This window comes from Paramormyrops kingsleyae, chromosome 15 (assembly GCF_048594095.1).
Source record: "Paramormyrops kingsleyae isolate MSU_618 chromosome 15, PKINGS_0.4, whole genome shotgun sequence".
NCBI classification, from domain to species: Eukaryota; Metazoa; Chordata; class Actinopteri; order Osteoglossiformes; family Mormyridae; genus Paramormyrops; species Paramormyrops kingsleyae.
This window is the reverse complement of record NC_132811.1, coordinates 10,212,987-10,239,142: the sequence shown is the minus strand read 5'-3', so window position 1 is coordinate 10,239,142 and position 26,156 is coordinate 10,212,987. Positions and strand designations below refer to the sequence as shown.

The 26,156-nt window shown below is 41.5% G+C and overlaps 1 protein-coding gene across 1 annotated transcript; it reads right to left on the bottom strand.

The window, feature by feature from the left end:
- Positions 1–410: 410 nt before the first annotated feature.
- ankrd33ba (ankyrin repeat domain 33ba) lies at positions 411–20,414 on the bottom strand. The gene is made up of 4 exons (XM_023822436.2): positions 19,219–20,414; positions 6,456–6,585; positions 5,360–5,500; positions 411–3,185 (listed from the first exon to the last, which is right to left on the bottom strand). Exons 1-4 carry the CDS (start codon positions 19,627–19,629, stop codon positions 2,344–2,346), a joined length of 1,524 nt encoding a protein of 507 aa, XP_023678204.1. The 5' UTR covers positions 19,630–20,414; the 3' UTR covers positions 411–2,343.
- Positions 20,415–26,156: the final 5,742 nt, after the last annotated feature.

Here is a 26,156-nt window from a genome sequence, read left to right as displayed (position 1 = left end):
GCCTTGTTGTCTCATCCTGGTTAGCTGAGCCCGATTGTTGGGCCGGCTACCTCATCGGACCCAGGCTGTGTGCCGCTCCATGGCTGTTCTGCCACGTCAGATATATGGTGTGTGTGTGTGTGTGCGTGTGCATGTTGTTTGGTGGATATTGAGCACCACAGCTGTGCAGGCTTTGGTCTCCTCGTATTTCAGGGGGCTGCAGCCATGTATTTAGAAAAGCTTTATACAAACCTGTAAAAAGTCACACTTTCGGTTCACAGAACATGAGGACCGGAGTCTCTCTCTTTGCTTGGGTTTGGAACTGAACGCCCAGCTTCTTGACACACACACACACACACACACACACACACACACACACACACACACACATACATTCACACTCACTTTCATCTAGGGATTAACAAAAGCAGTAGATTTTTTACACTTTTACTACAAGTGCCTCTTTCACTGAATACATGCCACCAAAGCTGCAGGTCAACACTAAGAACAATACAAGGTTCAGGCCGGAGATGACAGTGTTGCCGTCACAGTGGCATCTGGCCTTGGTTCCAGTTACATTTCCCCACATGTATCATTTAGCATCATTATCTTAACAGTGTAAACAAGTTTCCGTGCTGCTGTATCAGTGTTCTTCATGGACATTTAGAAGATGAGGAGTGGAGTCATCCCGACCTTAGCCGTGCGACAGTGACCACCGTGCCGCTCGCCCCAGGCTGCATCCCAGCTACAGGGGGGGCCAGGTGATGACGTGGCACGTGGGAAACCAAACCGTGTTCAAGCGAACCTGATTTTTCTGAGAGCTTTTCACAGAGCTTGGGTCTAATTCCTCAATTCCAGACACACTCCTCTGACAAACATGACAGCATGAGGAATCTTCCTGAGATGGTTCTTTTGTGATGCCGTGACTGAAGGACAGCCCAAGGAGCAGACGCTGGCCGTCAGTGAGGGGTGATCTCATGATATGCGGCTCCCATGAGGGCCGTGAGAGTGGTGAGGGATTTCTCACGTTCTCCAGGAGCACATCATCCACGCGCCTTGGGTGTGATGAGCTCATGGATAAAACGCACAGGGACAGATGGATCAATGCAACACAGACTGCTGCATTGTCACCGTTTAAATACTAAGACTGGGAGATTATCAGTTTACTCATGGAAGTGTTCTGAGTGTTCTGAGGGCAGAACAGAAATGATTGGTCCAGAGAGATAACCAATCAGACTGAAGAGGAGGTCTGTCCAAGCAACTAGAGGAGGAGGGACCAACCAATCAGATGTCTTGGTCCTGACTAGGACTAGTCTAGTTGCTTGGACCCACCTCCTCTACAATTTTTGTGTAAGTAAAATTCCCACTAGTGTTAGCTTTACTGAGCTCAACTACCCAATCGGTTTTGAAAGAGCCTGGAGTATGATTCTCCACCCAGAAGCCTATGGTGAAACCACAAAAATGACCTCACCGCTATAAAGGGGATGTCCAGATCTGTGCAGATATGAATGGGTTACTTTAGTGTAGGGCCACTCACGTAAACCTTCATGGAGATGACAAGCAGAATAGCAATAAAACCATCTGAGAGGTACTCTGATTATACGCGAGTCGGTCTTGTTAAAGGAGCCAGCCATGGCCCAGCTTAGCCTAACAGGCACATTTCCTGGCACAGCCAGCTAACATTCAGGAAGGTTAAATTGTCTTCTGTTGGCTATTAATAAATTTGGCCCATTTGGAATTTATAAATGTATGACTTTCTCGTGGTGTAGGGTAGCTGGTCTGTCAGTGCAGAGAGACTGTACCCTATATTTCATTAAATGTAGATGGAAACTGCGATCATGTCTGAAGATGAGATGTATCTCGCAATTGCGATTAGCTACGATTTAATGGTGGGGTACATTCATCGCATGGCATTTAGACGTTAAGATGGTTCTGCTCCTGTAGTGTACCTTCATTTTGCTGTCAGGTTTCACTTTCCATCAGCTACTGAACAAAAGTGTTTGGGCAAAAGTTGTCATTCGTAGTGAATTAACTACACCATATTGAGCATTTAACCAAGCTAATGAGTTGGAAAACTTGGCCATATCACATGTAAATTACTTATTAATATGCTACCTAAGTCGGCTCAGTTCATTTGTCTTCTATGGCTATCAAAACAATTTGGTTTCTGATCCTTTGGTCACTAGTAGTGGATTTTCCTCTGTGACAATCTACAAAAAGTTTTATAAAAATCAATTATTTCTCTCCAAGCAATAAATAGGAAAATAAATACAAATTCTTGTTCAGGTATGAAATTCTCGCGTGGTGTGTGGCTCAGCTCAGCAGCGAGGGCTAATGCCCTGACAGGAAGTGGCCAGGAGAACGTTATGTCCTCCTCCCTGCAAACGTGCGCTTCTTCTCAGACTGTGCTTCCCTTTTCTTCCTCTCTGCCTCCTCCATCTTCTTCCGCTCCTCCCGCTGCTCCTTGTACCTCCACTTGGGGATCTGCAGAAGGTTCTCATTGACGGAGCCATTCTTCTGCTGCTCCTTCTCGGGCACGTAGAGCGGTGCCGGGGCCTTGGTCACCCGGACCTTGGGCACCGCCATGCCTGGCCGTACGCTCCGGCGCCGTACCAGATGCAGGGGTAGCAGGCTGGTGCGCCTCAGCGCCACCGCGTCACCGCCCGCCGGGTCCCGGGACTGCAGGCTAGCCCTGCGCTCCTTCTTCCTGGGCACCAGAGTCACCTGGGAGTTCTGGAACAGCTTCTTGTAGCTGTCCAGGTGCTCAGACCCCAGGTTCTTGAGCTGCTCCGCCCGCTGCTTCTTGAGGATCTCCTGCACAGAGTAGCGCCGTTTGCCGACGCGAGGCGGGCTGTTTGGGCACACCGTCTGGCAGGCCGTGGCCACGAAGGGGCTGCCTATCCCAGTGGTCAGGCGCACCATGTGGTCCATCACGCCGTCCTCCTGCGGCTCCCCGCGCGTCCTGAAGAAGAAGGAGTTGCGGATGGCCTCCGTCACCTTCCTCAGGCAGCCCTTCTGCTTCTTGGCCTTGGCCACCGGGTCAGGCAGTGGAGACCACTCCAGCCTGTAGGACTCGGAGAACTGCTCCGGGCAGGGCCTGGCCAGCAGCCGTGTCACCAGCCGAGCCGTCTCGTGGCGGCCTGTGAACACGGCCCACTCCAAAGACGCCAGCTTCCGCCCAGGGTCGCGGGCACCCAGGTCCGCCCCTAATGCAGCGGACAAAACACAATGGCTTCTTACATCATACTCATTTATCTCACAGTAGGAGGAAGTGCTGCAGTTCTCTGCTCCCTGGGACTTGAATCCACAACCTTTGCATTGTTAGCACTTTGCTCTACTTGTTGAGCTGCAGTTAAAGCTTTTATCTAAAGCAGCTTAAAATGTATACAGCTGGAAACAGACCATCTAATATAACGCCTCTCCTGGGCCTCAACCCAACAACCTTCCAATTTCAAGGCTAAACACACTAATGCACTAATTCCTATATATAAATTTGAATAATTCACACAATTACATAGACTTAATTCTTAATAATTACTATGAAAAACACCATTTAAAAGCATCACTTCTTGCAATAATAATATTGGACATTATAAAACAAGAAAATAAAAATACTCTGGCTTTATTTAATCTAGAGAGTGCCATATTCATTTTTATATTTGTCATTAGGCAACAGTTAACAGCGTGCTTTGCAAAACAGCACCTTGCACGTGTGATATAACGCAAAATGCAAATGTCAGACACATGGGTTTTTACCATTGAACCGGAAAGATTATAATAAGTTAATGAATATTTTCACAGTTAAAAGCATCCGGTTCCATTTGCTCTCGATATTTTCTACAACTGCAGTCAGTATCTGCTAGACAGTTCAGAGAACAATCAGCATAGGCATGTATATCCTCCTGAGACCCAAGGGAAAAAGTGTCCTTCAATTTTAGGTTGTCTTTGGAGGGAATAAGACATCTTACAATTTAGATTTTTTCAAATTTATTTTTAATTTCACAGCATGTCCTCTTTAGTGTACAACAGGAATAAATATGTTTCCCAACATCAGTGAAAAGATATATGCAAAAATAAAATGTCCACTGCAATGGACATAAATGAATGGGTGGGGTCTCAGGAGGATATTACAGATATTTATTTGTGTTTGCAAACAACGCAGGTGTTTTGGTCAAATTGTACGACACCGAAGTGACACTGTAACCCACGTCCTGCACATCAGACGCCTGCCTGCTCTCCAGACATACATCAGGCTTTTCTGAAGCCCTTTGCAACCCTCCTGTACTGGATTCTGAGTCATCTACTGAGGGCCAACAAGCCAAATGATGTCATGGACCAGGCTGGTATCTGTTTGCAGCCCTTTAAAAACACTGCCTGCTGCCCGCCAACGCGTATTCTCAGAACCGGTACCAGGCCTGCTTCCCTTCTCTGGCTGTACGGGAGGACTGTGATCATCGCCATTGTTTGGGTACATGTCTGCTGGTAATATGGACCTCAGGGCGGAACACTGCAGGTGATATAACGGTCACATGACGAGAATCAGTAGACGTGACTGGATAATAATATGTAGCTAGCTAGACAGTTAAGATGTATCTATCCTTCATGTTTTTTGTACATTTTGTGTCCTCTGTGGCTTTTACGAATTTATATTTCTATATATTAAATAAACAAATGTGAATAAATGTAATTGTACCAGTTCTTATTTTCAACTGATAACACTTGGGTTTTCCTTATTTTGCCCTGAAAATTACAGTTAGCCTCTTTCTGAAAATGCTCCCATCATTTTGGCAGCATGGTGATGTAGTAATTATGGGTTCACTGTTCTCCAGTATCATTACAGGAAAGAAAAAATGTTTTCTGATGCAAGCTGTCTTTCTGAAATTGCTATTTTTGCAGCCCTGCACAAATACTAATTCCATAACACATTACTTGTACATTTCTTGTACAGTTTTATTTAGTCATCATAATTAATTTTCATTTTTGAAAGCACTTTGCAGTTAAATGTATTCTGTAGAACAATATATGACATCTAAGGTATTGACTTAATGGTTTTACTACACTGTTGAGTATTCATGACTGGGAGACCACAACTCATGCACACCAGAGCATCTGCAGCATTGAGGAACACAAAGCGACAGTCCTGAATCTACCTTGCACCTGAAGGTAGCAAGACCTTGGGCATCGCATGTCTACACGTTGCTTTAGTGTAAGGAAACACCTTTCGTGAGTATTACGCATCTACACGATTCTTTAGTTGTGAGCAAACACCGTTGTTGGATTTGATTTTGGATTTGAGAAGCTGCGTGCCTTTCATTTAGCTTTGGATTTGGGTTTGGACCTGGACCCATCTTTTTTGGACCAAGGATCTTCGTAACTGTACCTGCGAACATTAGAGTCCGGACACATTCTGTCCTGCCCTGCATGGCGGCCTTCATGAGGGCTGTGAAGCCGTGGCAGTTCTTGCGCTCGAGGTCGAGGCCGGGATAATAGTTGAGCAGGTAGTTGCAGATAGTTATATGTCCTGAAAGCATATGGAGATGGTCATTATTCGGCTCACTGTAATAAAACACTGATTTCATAAAACACTGCTCTTCTGGCCTAGTCGCCCAGTCCCTCGAAGTGTTTATCATCACACATTTTTCCAAGGGGTTCATCCCAATGGGGAAACAAAATACTTTATAGATGGAAAATGTTTCTTCTCCCCAGATCCCAGGAAACTCAGTCACATAAAACTGAAGAATAATGCTGCAGAAAATCAACAGCAGACAGGATGCCAATAAACAGCAATTGTAACTGTTTCCCTGCGGCCTGAGCGATGGTCCATGCGAGGGCAGGCAGCGGGGAGGGGGCGCTGAAAGCGGGGGATCTAATTACTATATTTAATGGAAGTCCATTAGATTTTAAATAGGAGTTAATTATAGTCTGGCTGAAAATTTTAATCTCTAACCCCCCCCCCCCCGCCACGTATTTGGTGTGCCGCAAAAGACCAAATATTTGAACAAATGACCTAATGTTAACTCTGCACTTTTACAGCAGTAGGTACAGACATACAGACAGGGACCAAGAGCCTTGAATCCAGAGAGACCTAATGAAGGGTGCAGCTAGAAATTCCGGGTCCCCTGATAAAATGTCACCTTGGCCCCCCCCCCCACCCAATTTTTCATATAATTTTATGCATTCAAAGTCCCCTGTAAAGTGCTGGCTCCCTAAATATGCCAGGGTATCCCTGCCCTTACTGTGCCTCTGGGCCTAATTATGTTAGCACTTATGAAAATGCATCGTATTTAAGCTAAAGTGCTATAAATGTCAACCAGCCTCTGCTAAATAATTCAGCTATGTTCTGCTTATAATACTTGGTGATTTGTTTTTTTCTAGTAAATACTCATTAGATTTATAAAAAAGGTAAATAATTCCTAAGCACAAGAAGCAGGGGATGAAAAAGGCTTCTTGTGATGGTGGCTGTAATGAGCTCTTACCTGCCTGACAAGCCGTGATGAGAGCTGTGTTTCCTTCATTGTCCTGCCAGTTGACGTCGACGAAGGGGCACTGTGCTAGTGCAATGACGACGTCAACGTAGCCCTGATAGCAAGCGACCAGCAGCCCCGTCTGCAAGGACATAACAGGGTTAGAAGGGCTCCCTGATTCAATCTCGAATTTGACAATAGCTCACAAAAGCCATATTTCAGAAAATGCTTGACAAAAATATGACTCTCACATGGAAGAATTTGGACAGGCCTGTAAAAGAAGGCTTCGATCACCACCTTAAAAAGGACATGTTTACAGACCCATATCAGATTGTCAGCACTCACTTCTATTATGTAAACTGTTAATTTGTTAGCACATTAGCTAGTAGGGAAATAGAAAGCTATAATGCATTTATGTATCAATCCCTGTGTACCACACTATATAATCCATGCTACATTGTACTAGAGCTGTATATGGTTAGTAGACTATATATCCGAGAAAGATGTATTTAACAACTATGGTGTTCTGCCCGACGTCTCATATCTAAAAAATACTATTCAATGGCTATGCTTTTCTGCTAATTTGCAGTATTATGCTACTTTTAATTTGACACATAGTTCTCACTCTGAGCGGTCGATCATTCTGTTAGCAATCATAAATCCTGTAAAGTACCTTGTGAAAAACTGACTGCTTAATATGGGACTGAGATTCAACATGTATCAAAATGCATGAATTACTCCTGTGAGATAGCTGAACCACATTCCCAAAATCCATTAAAACTCGCCAGTGAGGAATATGGGAACGACAGCTGTCATAATCATCAGTGTTTCTGTGATGTTTTAATGGGGGGATTACCACAAAAATCACAGCTAGAAATAACTATGAATATTTACTGCCCAAGCCAGCTAAGATGTTACAAGAATATTGTGTTTGTGTGAGAAAACAAAAAAAGGTCCATAATGAATGTAAAGATTACATATTTTTACACATATTCTAATTATGCCAATGAGATATGATCCATAATAGTAAAGCCAAATCCAACCATCTTCCAACCAATTATCCTGGTCAGGGAGCCAATCCCAGGCAGCATAAGGCACAAGGCAAGGAGACCCCCCCCCCCCTAACTGGAATGCCAGTCCATCACAGGGCACACGCAATCACACACTATGAGCAATTCAAAGACGCTAATAAGCCTAACTGCAAGTCTTTGGACTGCAGCATTACGGAAACATTTCACACTGAGCAGAGCAGGGACATACCAGTTCCCAGTGGCGGAGGTATAATGCAACAGCTTTACCCACTGAGCCACAGTGTCTGAACCAGCCCAATTACTGAAATTTAACTGTGGCGGTACAGAGTCTTCAGAGGAAACCCAATCTAGTTATGGCGTGCCTTTCATTTCACCGAGCCCACACTGAGAAGATCATGATCATCCTACTTAACGAGTCAGCAGCTTGTCCATTACAGAAGCAGACTTGGTTGTGGAGCTGTTTCCCCCTCCTCACGTAATTCTTAAATAGATGTTACAGCAGAAAACTGGAAATGGAAGCTCCGCCGCGTGGGAGGTCGTGATTAAATTACCATGGAGCTAAGGACAGCTGTCACCAGAAGAACAGCCCAAACAAGAGATCCTCAGCCTGCTTTTGGATTCACTGTTTTTCGCAGCTTAACACATGGATTAATCTATGCTTTGCAAATCTGAATAAAGTGATGGATGTTCTAATAAAATAAAATCTAATAGAAACTGGAAACCTCATCTAATTTGATGTATTTTTTTATTGTTGTGAACAGCTGATATTAAAATTTAAAAAAAAGCTGATCATCTTCTGGTTAACACATAATGAAATATTAAGAAAAACATTGTAAACATTTTATGTGGGTTTTCAGCCTGCTTTTTAAAATTTATGAGAACCTTTTGGAAAAAATTGTGTACAGAATTACTTTCACTACTTTTCTTGATGCAAAGCAATCTTTCAATGTCACTACTTAGGTGATTGAATGTGAAGCAGTCAGTACTGATTTCTTAAAATCATTCAATAGTTCAATGTCAGTGGTCAGTTGACTTTAAGCTGTCAGTGCTGATTCGTTTAGGATCACTCATCTTTCAATGTCGGTGGTCAGGTGACTTTATGCTGTCAGTGCTCATTCAAGATCACTCATCTTTCAATGTCGGTGGTCAGGTGACTTTAAGTTGTCAGTGCTCATTCATTTAAGATCACTCATCTTTCAATGTCAGTGGTCAGCTGACTTTATGCTGTCAGTGCTTATTCATTTAAGATCACGTCTTTCAATGTCAGTGGTCAGGTGACTTTATGCTGTCAGTGCTCATTCAAGATCACTCATCTTTCAATGTCGGTGGTCAGGTGACTTTAAGCTGTCAGTGCTGATTCATTTAAGATCACTCATCTTTCATCTTTTTGTGGCAGCCTGGTTTTATAGCCCATGAAATGTACATTCACACACTCTCTCTTCTTACAGGTGCAGAGGCAAAATCTCAGTTTACATTTCATGCTTTAATCCAATATTTTTGCCATCTTACTAGTTTGTGCTCTCCCTGCACAATTAGTCAAAAAGCATATCTCAAAATGCTTCAGCAGGAAAAAGTAACAGTTTGAAAAATAAAGGTTTGCAACCTTCAGAGTCTGCGTTCTGGAAACCCCACAATCGTGGGGAAAGGTTCATGTAAAAATCACAGTAGCTGTTGTGCACCTTTGTTACGGCAGAGTGGGGGCTGATTCTCATTATGGGCTGCCCTCAAAATATATTATGACCCCCCCCCACCCCATTTACCACATTCACTCAGCACCTTTACCGATTCATGCGCTGCCGATAACAAGCGTATCCGCAGGCTACAGCTCGCCTACCTCCAAAATCCAACATGTCTGAGACAGCACCTCATTCATATTAATCCTCCCCAACCAACATATGCCACAAATCCAGTTCTTTTTACCATTTACATCCCACAAAGAAAATGCACTGAATCTACTAAAAAAACATACATACATATGTAACCATTTAAATCCCCTTGGATGATCAGTGCACTAGCTCAAGGGCTGTTATCGTTTTTAGTTTTTAAATTGGTCCCAAACTTAAGCCAAACTGTAAACACTCACTTCCCCTCAACGTCCCCCGGGACACAAGTTTCTGCAGTAACTATATGCTCTGAATAAAGCAACCTAAGAAATCAAACCTGTTGGAACAATGAAAGAAACATGAATCATTTTCTCTTTTCCACAGTGCGCTGTTTTTCAAACAAGATAAAAGGACATCTATATCCCTCATTGAATTACATTTCACTTCTTATTCTATAAAATTAAGCTTTGTACGTTGCAAGGAAAACATTATACTTATAGTTTTCCATATGAAACAGCATTAAATAAAATACATAATTTCCGCAAAAAGGAAACAGGAATTTATTAATACGGTCATGAGCACAGTGCATGATCTTGGGCAAAATCGCACACCCCAAATCAGTGGTGTAAGCTTCTTATAATAGGTTCCAGTGAAAGATTTCATTGGCGGGGGGCGGGCTCCCTTTTCATTTCTTGACACGTCCATCCATGCAAAGAAAGTCTCTGACTCTTAACAGTCAAATGTTACAGATGTACTATGTATCTTTGAGTAATATCCAGTAGTGCTGTCCCAAACAATTTTTCTTTAAACAATTAATCTTGAAAATTGAAATAGATGCTAAAACATGGAATGATTTCATAACTAGAGAAACATGTTTCTTGTTTTTTGACACTAGCAAATCTAGCTTATAGTTAAGCTTACTTCAGTGAGCAATGAACGATTTAGGCTGCAGTGTGTAATAGTAGTCGTAAACGATAATTTGTCTCACTCTTACGTGACAGAATAAGTAAACAGAAAATATAAAACGGCTGAAACAGCGTCATTAACGTCAGCTACAGTAGAGGTGCAGATAAGGTGTCATGACTTAAGAGGGTTCTTGCAGGTTTCAGTAAGTTAAATTTAAGACCTTTTTAAGACCTTTTAAGACCATTATGAGTAAAATTTAAGACCAACATGATGCATTACTAGAAACATTCGAATGATACCATAAATTCTCATATTTTATGTCACTCATATCCTTAGCCCAACATCCACATATCATATGTGCTTACAAAGTGCGTTTTAATAACTTCACATGTGTTTAAAGCATGTGGGAGTGGTATTTTAAGGCTTAAACTATAAAAAGTTTATGTATATGGTCTTTCTATATCGCGGATTTTCACCTATCGCTGATGGGTCTGGAACGTAACTTCCTGTTGTGGCTGAGCGTGCACCTGACGTCAGTGGCTGAAAGTGCACATTCTGCAGCCAGACCCTTCTCAAACTGTTTGTGTGCCTAGCTGCAGTGATCACGCAATGGGATTTGTAGTTTTATTACCACGCAGACACCGGTGCAGACCAGAAAACACAACCAATGTATTAGTTTTACAGCGTTTTACTATTTTATTTTCTGCAGACAACGCTTTTTGGGAATGAACGGAGATAAGAATTTTAAGACTTGGGTAAATTAAATTTAAGACCTAGGATGAAAATCTGGGCATTTTTTCTGGGCACCACGATCAGCAAGGACCTTAAGTGGGAGATGAACACCTGTTCTCTCACTAAAAAAGCCCAACAGAGAATGTTCTTCCTAAGGCAGCTGAAGAAGTTCAGTCTGCCTAAGTCTATGATGGTGCACTTCTACACTGCCATCATTGAGTCCATTCTCACCACCTCCATCACTGTCTGGTACCCTGCTGCCACTGCTAAGGACAAGAGCAGACTACAGCGCATCATTCACTCCGCTGAGAAGACAATCGGCTGCAACCTTTCACCTCTACAGGACCTGTACGAGTCCAGGGCTCTGAAAAGAGCAGGAAGGATTATGGCCGATTCCTCTCACCCTGGTCACAAACTCCTTCGGACTCTTCCCTCTGGCAGAAGGTTGCGGTCCATTGGGACCAAAACATCACGGCATAAGAACAGTTTCTTTCCCACCGCGGCCCGCCTCATCAATAAGGCCAGGAACACTCACTCAAATCCCATTTCCCCATCCTAACACAAGTATGTTACATATGTATATATTCCACCCTGAACATACCCCATGTACATTTTATTTATATTATATATTTATATGCTGATATATCTACCTCCACATCTCTGGCACCAACCACCAAAGCAAATTCCTTGTATGTGTGAACGTACTTGGCAATAAACCCGATTCTGATTCTGATTCTGATTAAGACATTTTAAATTTAACTTTCTGAATTTTAGACTTTTTAAGACCCCGCGGGAACCCTGCTTAAGTATTAACAAACTTTGGAATACCGCGTGCGAGGCTTTTTTGCCGTGTGTTTCTCCAGAGGCTCTGGAGCTCTGCTGGACGCGGCCATGTCGCCTTGTGCGCGGGAGGCCGGGGCGGGGCAGGGCGGCCGGCAAATTTCATTTTTGCAGCGTGGTAGGCGATGTCTCATTAATATTTATAAGAGAAGTGCTACATGATTGGCCAGTGCATGCCTTACAAAATAGTGCGGCACTGCTGGCACCTGCGATATTAGACAAACTATATTGGAATTCAATCTATAATTGATATAGTTCTAATGATGCCAGCAGTGAAACAACTAACCATCTTATTAGCGGAATAACTTTTTATTGTAAATGAAAACCATGCCGCAGGTCCAATAAATAAAATATTGTACCTCTCGAGTAGCGAAGAGATCATTCGGTGGATAGTAAAGTTCAGTTATTAGCAGACTAATATTATTGCGCGATTGTGTTAACGTGCTCCCGAGGGGATAAAGTATACTTTACCTCACAGTATACGTTTAGCATATCACTTATTACATTGCAGTTACAAAATATATACGTAGTTTTACACAACGTATCAGCACAAAAATTCCACGTCGATGCATTTTTATAATCGACATCGTGGATTACGTCGAATAATCGTCCCAGCCATAATATCCAGACATAGGCACAATATAGAACTTTTATAGCCTTGTCACAAACATATAATAGATATATTGTTTGGTTTCTGGTGGCTGATAATGCAATGAGACGTGCATTGGTATTTCAATCCAATTCAATTCAATTTCAAAACCCAGACAGCCAGACCACCAGGGCTGACAAAATCAAATGTCAAGACTAAGCGCGGAGACAGTAATCACAGATTAGGATAATCTGGGTGAGGGTGTGGCCAATGGGGAACAGGCAGGCCTTTAGCATGTAACCAGGGGCAACGAGAATATTATACCCCTTTACCAAGGGGCAAAGGGCCGTCCATCTGGAAAGCTTGCAGGTGGCCGTCATTTTTAATAAGAAGGGATAGTCATGTTGGAATATCATTACAAATTATTTTCTACCTTGATACAGGGTAACAACGTATAAATCTATAACGGAAACTTACAAATAAAAATGTGTTGTATATTATTATGATAACAGATATTATCACGATCTCCTGTTTCAGACATCTGCTACGCATAATTCATTAGATCATAATGATTATGTAACTCTCTGTCTTGAAACTGCTTAGGATCTATGGCAGGGTTCTTCAACTCTGGACCTCTATTCCAAATCCAGGCCGTGTTTTCAGTTCCCCCAGGTAGTTGTTTAATAAATACTGATTCTGATTGGTCAGAGGCTTCACACCTGACTGACAGGTAAAGGAAGGCTGGAAAACCAGCAGTGCTAGGACCTCGAAGGACCGTGAGTTGAATAACCCTGATCTATGGGGTTGAGTGGCAAAACTTCTCCTTGGGTAAGGAAACAATGGCAAAACGCCGTAAAGCAACATGTTTGCAGTAACTGGCACTAATACAGTCTAGGTAAACCCTAGATTATAAGAGACACAATCTCAGTATCTTCACAAGGTGACTGCAGCTGTAATCTGAACTTTGAATAGATGCACATTCTCCATAGAGATTTCCAAGCAAATGGATTCCTGATTCCTAATGCAATGCAGTGCAAATAGTTAATACATTTCGCTAGGCTGTCAGACCTTCGGGACACGGTAAATCCCAAATCCCTTCAGTGTGGTGCTGATCTGCTTAGCGCCATCCTTCCCTGTCCGGCTTTACCGGCACATTACAAGTCACACCGGCACTCGTTTACTTCGGTCGCAGACATTGGTATTATCAAGCAACACAGAACTTGGCCGTTTTTTTTTTTTTTACTGAGGAGAACAAAACAGACGCTGAAAGTGCATTTATGACTAAACGCCCTATTCTCTGTGTACTTGCCGCCTCCCGCCGCCTTTTCTGACGGCTGTCTTTTGCCCCACAGGCTGTCCGAAACTATTATTCCACTCCGTGTCTGTCATCTTTCACGCCCTGCGCGGCGCGAGGCCACCAGCCGCCAGTCACGCGGACACGCTGCCGCCAGCGCGTGCTTAAATATAACTCCCAGACGCCCTTCTTTGCCGGAACAATTAGGGAGAGATGCATTTTTTTTTTCTTGGGGCGGGGGGTCTCCTTCCACGTTCCTCTCTAATTTGGTGATTGCCTCTGCTGAGGAAAGCAATTCATCAGCCAACGTTGGCTACATAAATATACAGCAATGTGGTAATGACTACATGCCCCAGGTTTAAGCTAATTACCATTTCAGAAAAATAAAATCTACCTGATAATGAGGTAGAGACACGAATGTACAGCATTATTTCAAGGATTATATATTATGTTAATATTATAATTACTTTTGGGGGGACATTGCACAAGGTTTCCAATGTAACAATACCTAAGATCTCAGTAGATTTACACCCCTTTAATGTCACTATAGTCCTAACGTAGGGTCTGAATCTGAATGGATGAAAGTCTAAAAGTCCTTGTTTGCTATACTGACCAGAACTCCACAATCTTCAAGAAAACCCTACAAACTCACCACTACAGACTGCTCTTCAACAGGACTATTAAAAGGCTGTTTCCGGGCAGAACTGACCACTACACTATGAATGGGAGTCAGCCAAAAACACCACTGGCTTTATTACAAGATTATGACCCGTGCATATAGTTTTATTCTCTGAGCACAAAGACCAACACAGCACATCCATAAATAGCACCCCACGTCTGTGTCAGGACACTATGGTTGATATAGTATTTTTAACCTCTGTGTAAGAGGTTAATATCTTAGTATCACACACAGATAAGCAACACAGCCAAACCATACTGCATTTACCAGTAAAGTGTTTGAGTTTCTACTTGTTATCTGTCGCTGGACCTATTCACACTGACCTATATGTCACCTTAGAGCAAAGCATATTTCAAATTCAAATCATCATACAAACATTTCCCCAGATCTGTCAGATACTGCAACATTCCAAAGCCAGCAGAAAGACATATGTCCTCTAATCAGAACCATGAAATTTTCAGTGTTCAAAGGAAATGGATCGTAAAAATCGTAAAAAAAAACTTTTTTTTACAGTGTAGCAATATGAATCAATATGAATCACATCATAGCTAAGCAAATCTCTGAATGACCAATTTACCTCAACATATTTTTTGTTGCTTTAAGAAACAGATCAACCAATGCAGAAAAGGTTTCGAGCCCTGCAAGATGAATACATCTACATTAGATTTATTAAAAAAACATTACAAAGTAACTTTCTTGTACATCTCATTGTAAAATAAGTAAACGCCCTACTATGAAGTTTGAGGCAAAAGCAATACTAAAAGCCATTAAGGAGAAAGATTCTGAAAATATTTCCTCAACATCTGGTGAGAATTTTTCTAAACCATCTAGTTTTACATTTAAACCTACAGTACATGTGGGCATGAACAGTGGAAAAAAACAGCTGCCATTATAGACCATGAATTATTCATCCTTTGTGCATGCAGATTTAGCGAAATTACAATCTACCTTCCTACCATGTAGGATATGCCTTTATAAATTGGATTTCTTCTTTAAAGTAACCTAATTCCAGCTGGCTTTTCCCTCTATGCAAATTAAGCAGCTGGGTAAGCATTCTGAAGGAGGAACACAGAAAAACAGGTTGCGCAGTTCTGAAGGATGGCCCATCAATATATTGTCACATGGTGCATGTGCAAAATCCAATCTTCATGTATCCCATCATGCTCTCCTATGAGACTTGTAGATTGAGGTGAGAACAAAGGGTCAGAGTACAGAGCCAGGTATTTATCCAGCGTCCCTGGAGCAGTTGGTGTTAAGGGCCTTATTCAAGGGATTGGAATCAATGAGCTTCCGGACATGGGCCCAAATTCCTTACCCACACAGCCACACAAACACTGCTTTTACAGTGTAAACACAATCACCTTGCCATTCCTTCTCTACTGCACTCATCTCTGTGAGGATCAGGAAGAATAGGTCTCGAATGGTGAGCAGGTCTTTGGGAAATACAAGCCCCCATTTCCCCTGGTAGAGATTGTACCTCCTCCAGGAGCTATCAGTGAAGGAGCTATCAGATTAGCCAAAAGATTTAATACCCCAGTAGTGGTTTCTAGTCTGGCCTCTGCCTACTGAGTAACTAGCTCATAGTCTTTACACAGATAAAGTATTTAATACTACAGCATAGAGAGCTACATCCAGACAAAGTGATATTCCTGGTTCCAGTACAAAAATTAATTTCACTGACATAATCTCCATAATTATTCGCTTACCTGTGGACCACAGTAAGAATATGAAGGTGCAATGCTTGCATCTGGAAGATGGATCCCCTTAAGAATAGTTCATATACACCATTTCATACTCACCTAGCTTATAAACTATTTAGTGCATTCTGTTATCCACTGTGAATTACTCATCATATATGCTTGGTAGTAAGTGTATATACCTAAAGCATCTATTATATCACTCCCCAGATTCCTAATCCATAATTTATGTTTGGCGGGAATTGGGCCAAAGACTGTGACTTGGAATACAGGTTTTAAAGGCAGCTGAAAACTGGAAATCGGGGAAAGAATATCCATTACACTGTACTGTATATCCCTCAGCGTATCACCACTTAAACATTCAACTAATCTGTTTGAAAAGGCTGAAGGTTCACCCCCCTAATGAGATAAATTATTAATTACATACTGCCCTCTGACTGACAACATCCTACTGCACTACACTTCAGGCTTTTCCGTACTTCTTAATCAAGATAGCAGCAAGCAATCCTGTAGTATAAAATCTCATACTTCCAGTACCACCTATACTCTGAGTATGTATAGTTTGCATATTCTGTGTGTGCGGGTTCACATGATCTCAGTGTAGAGAGTTTGCATGTTCTCTGTGTGAGGAGTTGTATGTTCTCTGTGTGTGGAATTTGCATGCTCTGTGTGTGTGGGGGGGTTGCGTGCTCTCTGTTTGCAGAGTTTGCATGTTCTGTGTATGCGGAATTTGTAGGTTCCGTGTGTGTGCGGAATTTGTAGGTTCCGTGTGTGTGCGGAAGTTGTATGTTCTCTGTGCAGGGTTTGCATGTTCTCTGTGTGGGGGTTTGCATGCTCTCTGTATGCGGAGCATGCATGTTCTGTGTGTGCAGAATTTGTATGTTCTCTGTGTGTGGAATTTGCATGTTCTCAGTTTGTGGAGTTTGCATACCCACCGGCCCACCGGGAAAGTGCCCAGTATGCCAAATGGCCATTCCATCCCTGCTCTGGACTGTGGGAAAACCCCAGAGTTCACAGGAGAAAAACAAGAGGGAGGGTAAACTCAGCAGAGAGAAGAGCACATTAAACTGCACGACCCTACAGCCGTGAGGCTGGTGATCAAATGACACTGGCCGAACGGGGATAATGGGGAAGTGAATGATGGTGTTTGTCGCATTCGCACGTTTACTGATGATATAAGGTCATAGCAGCGTGCATGGCTAAGCATTTCACATTCAGGCACTATTGAATAACAGACAACACCAAATAAAATACTATTTAAACTTTAACTGCCAAGTTACCGCAAAGGGGAAATTCCCATGCTGTATTTCCCCAAATTGGAACCACAAAGACTGCTTAATTTCCTACCTTCAAGACCCCCCTGAGTGTTATCATGTAATCAGTCTGAACTGAAACTCAGTATACCCTCAGGAAATGGCTATGTGTTATGTTTCCATTTCTCCAACAAAAAAGAAACAAGCCTGCAAGAGCAATGATTACTAAGAACAATAAGAGCCATCATATTATTCATAACAATTCTAATTTGTGTCCACCATTACAATTAATTAATAAATTAAGCTAATTCTTTACAGTGTGTTTCCACGGATACATTATTTGCATAGTTATCAGAATTGAATTCAGTAACATTTTGCTTACTCTTCTGAATAATGTATTCCTAAGTGCCCTGACTAATATTGTTTGACTTTGCAGTTTTTTTATTTTGTTTTGCTTACTTGTGTGGGTGGGAAATCGAAGAAATGCAGCATGTAATTTAAATTAATGAGCATCAGCGTAAACTTTACTAAATCCGAACTGCTTATTATAAAGGAACATTGTCCCTTTTACAAGTAAGGGAACGCCCCGGTAGGTGATTGCTCCACTACAAACCAAACTGTATGAATTACACTGAATGATATGTTCAGGGGGCATATAAGAAAAACATTCATATTTCAACTATTAGGCCTGAAAAATCCTGCTTAAACTGGACACAGTCTGCAGGACAGAGTGCTAGTGCTGCTTTCGCAACAGTCAGCACCATCCTGATTTCATTAGGAGTTACAGTGTGCATTTTTCGAGCACGTGCCTGCTATTTCCATAGGGCGCTGTTTATAAAGCACTGAGGCGGCACAGATCTATGCAAAACAAGGCAGGGCCAGCCAGCTCAGCGCCTTCACTTACCCAATTAGCCCACGAGAGATAATTAAACGCGCGAATGTTCCAGTTTATATCTATCACTACAGCGCGTAGCTAAAATGCGGACACGGTGATATTTTAGTTCTTTTTCCAGAGCCTTCACAAATAATTTTAACGTTTTCCAGAGCAATGAAAGACAAATAATCAAAGAAAAACTGTTTAAATATGCAGAAATTATATTAAGTTCACCTGTAAGTAAAAGTGATAATGAACCTCTGAATATAAATGCTGTCTTCATTATAGGTTTGCTCATAAATGCCCTACAATTGCGATTTCTGTTATTTGTTGCTAGTGTAAAAAAAAGAAGGGAAGAGAATGACGGAAAAACTTCAGTGCTGCTTCTCCACACTTTGCTGACATTGCAGCTAATGTTATCATAGTCAATTGTAATGTAAAACATCAGTGAGGAAACCTCTGGACGAACTGGGTCAGAGGGGGTTTAAGGATCACAGTTATTCCCCTTATCCCCCCGGTGCCACATGGGCTATGACAGCCGTGTTAGGTAAATGATGGATAATGTAATAGTGCAAGACATGGCACATACCGAGGGCGGATCGTCACCCTAATTTTTGGAAAAAAGTGCTTGTGAAATGCATTGCTTTGATAAAAAATACACTTCTTAATTCATTCAATTATTTGTGAAGGCTTGTCAAACTGTTTGTTTCACTAATACAGTTAACGTTACTAAGGTTATTTTTAATTTATGTTTAGAAAGTCATCACAAAACTGTTTCATACAGAAAAAAGGACGCTGCGTATTTAATAATCTATAGCTGCTGCACGTTAAAACTAATACGAGTGGAAGCCTTCAGTTATGTATGAGACGAGTGGACAGGTTTTGGTTACATATGAGTAATGCGATTTAGCCCGAGTAAGTTGATGTTCAAAAATAGTTCATTAATCTGCCTCGGATGTACGGATGCTATTGCGCATGCGTGTAAGTGGAAGCGTTGATACTTTTTCTTAGAAAGTTACCGGTTCGTAGGCTGCATGTGGGCGAACATTAAACTTACCCTGTTGTTTTTATCTGTTTCCGTAACTTCTTCTTCAGCCACACCTTGTCTTATCATTATCTTAATCCCGACTGCATTGTTGGTGCTACACGCCTGGAAAAAAGAAAGCGCCGCAGGACACTCCGCAGGCGGCCAGGCGCTGGCTTCTGCCAGCTCATCCTCTACCGGGTAGAAAGAGTCATCCGAAGCGATGCTCCTAGTGTCGGGTATCTCTGAAAAATCATCGTACTCTTCGTAGTCCTCTCCTTCTGATTCAGAATAAGACGGATGATCGTCTTCCTCGGTTAGCGATGCTGACCGCCCAGCTGGTGCGGGATGAACCAGCACATCTCCATATTTGATTTGCGAAATGTGCTTTAATTTGATAGATGAGGATCTTCCTCTGTCCCTGTCGTCCGTTATCAGCATCATGTAACCCCGTAAATGCAATTCCACCCGGAGCAAAAACTTTCATCCAAAGCACGGTGACACCCAGTCCAAGTACATCCAAGTATTAAGAAATTAGAATCGCGCAGAAACTTCACTCAGCATTAAACATCCAGAGTGAGTGAAGACTTTTAAACAGTTCTTAAAAGCAGTCCGATCCACGGAGGTTCGTGTTTGTTCACATTCATTTTTCACTTCAAAACGCAAAGTAGATTTTTATCAAAATTGGCATTCGTTTATAAAAAGTAATGTAAACGTAGTAAACGTACTCAAAATTCCACAGGTATAAACGAAAAGAAAAACTAAGTTTCTTTCAAGGTAATTTCCAAATTTAACAAACGGATATATATCCACTGAAATCGTATCATTGTAATATTTAGACATGGACTGTAAAGTCATCTGCAACACCTACCGCGGAGGGAATAAGGCATCTGCAAACTACGGCTTCATAATCCGATTACGGCCCTCCTCCCCTCGGTCGGTCCCTCTCGCAATCTTCCATCCTTTTTTTCTCATCCCATTCCCTCTCACCCTCCTGTTCGCTGAGTAGATTAAAAACCGCTGTGTAAAATGTTAATATCGGGACTAATATCTTGATATCCGGAGCCGTGAATTCCAGGGCAAATTCTGGTACTTTGTGGAAACACAGTATAGCTGCTTCTACAAAATATACCCTAATGTGTAAAGACATTAGCAGGTTAAATAAAAGCATTGTTCGCATTCGACTTTCGCTTTTCGTATGGTGTTCTGGCGGGAAATTACGCAAAAGCCTGTTAGTCACTCCGCAAGGGTGAACCCCCCTATAATGTACAGTGCGTCATTTATAAATGAGCCTAATAATATTGTGGCCACAGACTGTTATGTCCACATTCAATAAATTTAAGCACAGGACTGGCATTATTAAATCACAGTTGCAAAGTTTCCTTGTTGATAGATTTCAGTTTTTTTTTGTTTCATTCATGAAAATACCAACTAAATGTTACATTTAATTTTAAACGCAGATTAAATTACATCTGTGAAATCATTCACAGCCTGTCAAATTGCAAACCCAAAACGTTTAACCAAAATACAAAAATATAAACTTTGGTTTCATGCATAAATACAATATCCTGTCTAAATATGGTCGGAGATTCCATTGTTTATACCCACGTATGCCATCTACCTGTCACTGACAGCCCGAGTCCTCGCCTCTGCTGCTGGATATATAATTGCATCCAGCAGAAAATTACTTGTAGTGTTAAGTAGGTTTATTTTCCAATTTTCCTCCTCAAGCAATCAAAATAAATGCCAGAATTTTAAAAAAGTGTTTTTTTAGCCTCCCACAGTTACTCCCCTGCCTGTAACACTAAGCACTTAATTATACTTAATCAGAACCAGATTAAGTATGCAGTCCTTGTGTCTAATTGCATACTGAAATGTGAAAGGCTGACTTCATCAATCCACATCCCACATGTGGCACTGGTCTGAGCTGGAGTGACTGAAGCTTAATGTGAATAAAATCTTGTACGGTCAAAGCTGAGCTGGGTCTCACCCACATCCTGGCTTCACAGTGAGTAGAACAAGACCACTGTGTGATCCAGTTTTATTTTTTTCTCATGACATGACCGACTGACACACAGCCACAACCATATCAAACATATATGTCTTTTGATAAACATTTATAATGTTAAGGTTGTCATGCTGGGATTAGCGTTTTCCCCATAGAAATGAATGGAGAGTCCCCACAAAGATTTAATTACAAACCTGTGTGTGTGTGTGTGTGTGTGAGTGGGTGTTTGCCCTGCTATGGACTGTCATCCCATCCAGAGCGTCCCCCTGTTTGTGGGAATAGGCTCCAGACTCACCGTCACCTGGATACTAATATGCAAAGTCATCGCTGTCCAATAGGAAACATGTATCTCCAAGATTTTATTATTTCATGAGTGTGAAAAAACAGAAACTACCTTACAAACCAAACCCAAACACAACATGAGACACCCTTAGGAACCCAAATATAAACTTACCTTTATAAAGCTATGAGTGAACAGTTTAATGTTTTAAATGGACTTACGTGGATTGTTGTCAACAAGGCAAATATGTCAATCAACAACACACAAACTAGTCTCACTATATTCACGATTACCAATGATGTTAGTTAGCTAGCTGTCAAGCCATTAATGTTACATTGCTAAAATAAGTCATAAAAAGTAATCCATGCAAATGACCATAATGAATACAATTGTTACCTAGTACAAGCATAAAGTAGATGACATAAAACATTTTCTCATTGGTCAATTACATGTCAAATGCTATTGGTAAGCAGAGGTTATTGGGTGTATTCCATCTATAGTAAAAAGTGACACCAAAAAGTGGACATGTATGGTTTTTATTGGACAATATATATGATTTTACTGAGACCGCAGACTGAGAAGTTTGTAGATTGTAATCTGTAAAACCAGGATTTTGGATTTAACCAGCATTTAACACATTTCATCAGCCTTCATATAATAATATTCTATGAATATTACAAATTATACAGTACAATATTAGTATATCTTTTACTTTTTTTTACGTTTTATATATATATAATTCCATGACTATCTGTATTAAACCATCCATCCATCCATTAGCTTCGGCTTGTCCGGGGTTTGGGTGGCGGGGGTAGCAGCTTCAGCAGAGATACCCAAACCTCCCCCCCCCCCCAGTCACCTCTACCAGCTCTTCGGGGGGGATGCCAAGGCGTTCCCAGGCCAACTGAGAGATATAATTAAACATAAGTTTGAAATATCTCAACAGAGATAAGAAATGTCCTCGCTAGTTTTCTTGCCTGTGCACGTCTTGGTAACGCTTAGTATTTATTAACACCATCAGGCCCAGAACTGACTGCTTCAGCAGGCACAAGTGAGGCTTTGCTGGATATTAAACACACCCCACAGCCTTGGGTGACCCTATTTGCGTTCACCCTTAAGCTGTTTTCCTCCTCTGAGGAGCAGCATGTTTCATTATAAGAAGCAGGGCTTTGCTCAGCAGTCAGATACCCTGGTACAGAAACAGTGCTGCACGTAAACGTGACTGTTGTTTCACTTCACTGTTCAAGTGAGCTTTACATTTGGCTGATAAAATATTTTGTTCCAATTGGAGATGTCCCCAAACGTCACGTAATCAAATCCCCTGTGCTCCAGTTTTTATCTATTTTAGGTAAAAGTGGAGTATTGTGACGTGAGAGATGACAGCATTGCATCGCATACAAATAACGTGTGTGGTTCACATTTTGTCGATTGGCAACCGGATGATTATAACTGACAGATCGAACATTCAGACATGGCTAGTCGATCGCGACAGTCATACTGTGACCTCCCCTCCCTGGTCAGCAAAATACACCGAGGGGAAACAGCCTCCTGCCCCGGGTAACAGCCTCCTGCCCCGGGTAACAGCCTCCTGCCTCGGGTAACAGCCTCCTGCCCCGGGTAACAGCCTCCTGCCCCGGGTAGTCAACTTTTACCATCGCAACTCAATAGCTGCGCAGCTTATTTCCTTTGCAAAAGTAGTTCTGAGGCAGCAGTCTTGCCCACTATGCCACCTGGCCACCCAAAAACAATGCTGAATATTTAAAAATGAATATGTAAATCTATAATTAAATAATTCTAAAAGTAGGCAGTTCTTCACTCAGCTTTTGATTTTATGTTGTTTTGATGACAATGTCCTGATGAGCTGGATAAACCTTAAATTTTTTAATGGGACTCTTAATAAAGTATAGTTCTTGGGGCAACTCCCCTCAGCTGACAAGGCTGGAAGACACTAAAACAATGTACTATCTGCCTCTCTTGTGCCTCACTTGGCAGAAAGCATCTGCTATGTAAATAAACGTTGATCGCAAGTGTAATTACTGAAAGCAGTTCTCTGATTTTCTACAAGGAGCATTATTAACTTAAATAGTAAAGCCGATGAGTGATAGGTGTCCGTGCGGAAGCCTGAAGAAAAAAAAACGTGCAGGTGATGGGATTGCTGCAAAGTTCCAGTGCTCGGTGCAATAAACCTGCATGTGTGTCAGAGAGCTGAAATATTAGGAAGATAGCTGAGGTATCCCATCTGTTAGGGAGCTTTTGAGGGAGAGAACACCATGCTGTTCTTTACAGGCCACTTAAAAAGCTTTAAAGCCAGTACATCCGGATAAGTGTGAGGTTCTCTGAGTGCAAATGATTAGTTCTATCTGCCTTTGGGGTCGAAAGTACAACTAGGAATCTCGTCTTGGATAACAAGGCACCAAGCTGCCAAAAAAATCACCCTAAAGGTCACCACAAATTAGCTATGCAACCTTCATAAATATGATTGGTAAGTGGTAACCAATGGACTTTTCAATTAAGAGATTCATTTATAGCAAGTCTGGTTAACGTCCAGGTTTTTTCAAGAGAGTCTATCCCGGAGAAACTAAGTGGAAGCTTTAGGTTTGAATTTATGTTGATTTAGTCTATTTCATGTACGTATATATCTGATTACATGCACGGTTCGAGTTACGGTGGAGCTACGGAGAACCTGGCACCTCTGAAAAGGACAAGAGCTCCCTTGAAAGCCTCTCTTGAGATGTTTTTTTTGGGGGGGGGTCTAAAAAATTGTCCACTTTTGTGTTATAGGTTATATTTTATTTTCCAGTGGTGCACACCGGAAAATTGGGCATCCCCAAAAGCCACTGCGTAATTCAGGCCCTGATTACACAGTGTACTCTATTCCATTTGTTAGGGTTTATGATTAGGGGGCACAGGATTACCTTGCCTATGATCTGTTACCAGCTGCTGTGTGGAAACCTCCCAGTTTGGTTCAGTTCCTTCATTTTCAGAGCCCCCACCTCACCTACACCTCCAATGTAGCATCTGACTCATCTGCTGACTTATCATATGTGGGCTGCGGCTTTAACCCTTAAGTGCCCATCCTATGCATCATTGCAGAATGATTATATCCTTTTGATTTTCAGGGAGATTATCCCACGGACTCATCAGAACTTAATAACATGGGGGAAAATGACAGTGTGACTGACTATATGAGTATGACTATAACTTCTGTAAATGAAGTCCAGGCTGATCCTGACTCAACAGGAAACGGTTGTCTTTTTGTTTCACAGGTTTGTTTATTTGGGCTATTTTAAAAAACGATACTCAGAAAAATGTGCTCAGACTAACTTCAACTTCCTCATCTTATTTTGGGATTCTTTGCTAGTCTAAACGGAAGTAGTATTACCCAGGAACGCTGCTGCAGTGAGCATTATTAAAAGGACTTTTTAAAAATGTGTACATTTGCAACAGAGGTGATATTGTATCAGAGATGGTGAATTGCTCAGGGTAAAATAAAACTTTCAAATACCTATAAGAAAGAGATAAAAAGATAAAAAAGATTAAAAAAAAAAGATAAAATGGTTTATTTATAAATGCCTCAATGACCTATACATTAAACACCATTATCATGGGTTTCTGAAAGCCAGTTAAAATAACCTTGCATAAAAGCAGTTCATACACATTGTTTTAGTGTGTAATAAGTGTTTTTAAGACAAAGCTTTACCAATAATGTAGTTACTAGCTGATTAACTAATATAATAAACAGACGTGCATCTTCTAAAGTTCTGAATAACTTTCATGAATAAATGTACATCTTTAACTTAAAGAAGGCATGTTCAAAATTGAGCCACTGTTTTCCATTTCCAGTGCATCGCATGGGGCAGCATATATCTATGAATAAACAGAACCAAGTACACAGTAACACACATGGTTCAAATTATCAAGGGTTTGATTGCACGTTGATTATGTGAAATTGGCGTGTGAGCGCTGTGCTAAAGCGAAAATGTGCTGCCCCTCGGGTCCCGGGATCCTGAAATTGAAAACCCGTCATTAAACGGCTACTTACATCCAAATTCAGAATAAGAGTAAATTGGTACAGCGTGACAGGAGACAGCGTGCAAATATATGTAATGCGGTGAAGCAGCTGAAAAAATCGTTTAACGAATCTGCTTACGTCTTCAAAAAAGAGTTGCTGGCAACCCTTGATAAATTCTCAAAATTAATGAAGATGGGCACAGTTTTGTGTAATGAATAGATAGTCTCGGTTTAACATAATTCGTGCATAGGGTGTCATTTGTGTATCAGGGAGACGCAGCTCAGGGAGCTGCTTCAGACTGGGAGCAAGCAGGTCCAGTTTTTACAAAAGTAAATGGATCTGGGACTAAAACCTACAGAAGTATTACAAATAAACTTTGAACTTTTAACATAAAAGTATGCAAGTTACATACATTTTACATATGGTGATTTCATTTTCATTACAAACAAATGTATTTTTGTTGAATATGTCCCTTGTTTTACTGGATTGAACAGTTACATTGTCGCTCCACCAATCAGAGACAGTGACATTAGAGCTACTCAGTTCGGTATGGCTCTGCAGCACTGAAATTTTGCTCTAAAAGAACAAAAAAGCTCAGATCTTCAGCACTGGGACCCTTCAAATGTGACCAAAAATTCAGCATGCAGAATAGAAACCAGAAAGCCACAAAA

Excerpts from the sequence above, each read along its gene's own strand:
- ankrd33ba (XM_023822436.2), bottom strand. The coding sequence starts at position 19,629 with ATGATGCTGATAACGGACGACAGGGACAGAGGAAGATCCTCATCTATC. Across the intron at positions 6,586-19,218 it reads AAACAGATAAAAACAACAGG|ACGGGGCTGCTGGTCGCTTG; the intron begins GTAAGTTTAATG and ends ATGTCCTTGCAG. Across the intron at positions 5,501-6,455 it reads CATCACGGCTTGTCAGGCAG|GACATATAACTATCTGCAAC; the intron begins GTAAGAGCTCAT and ends ATATGCTTTCAG.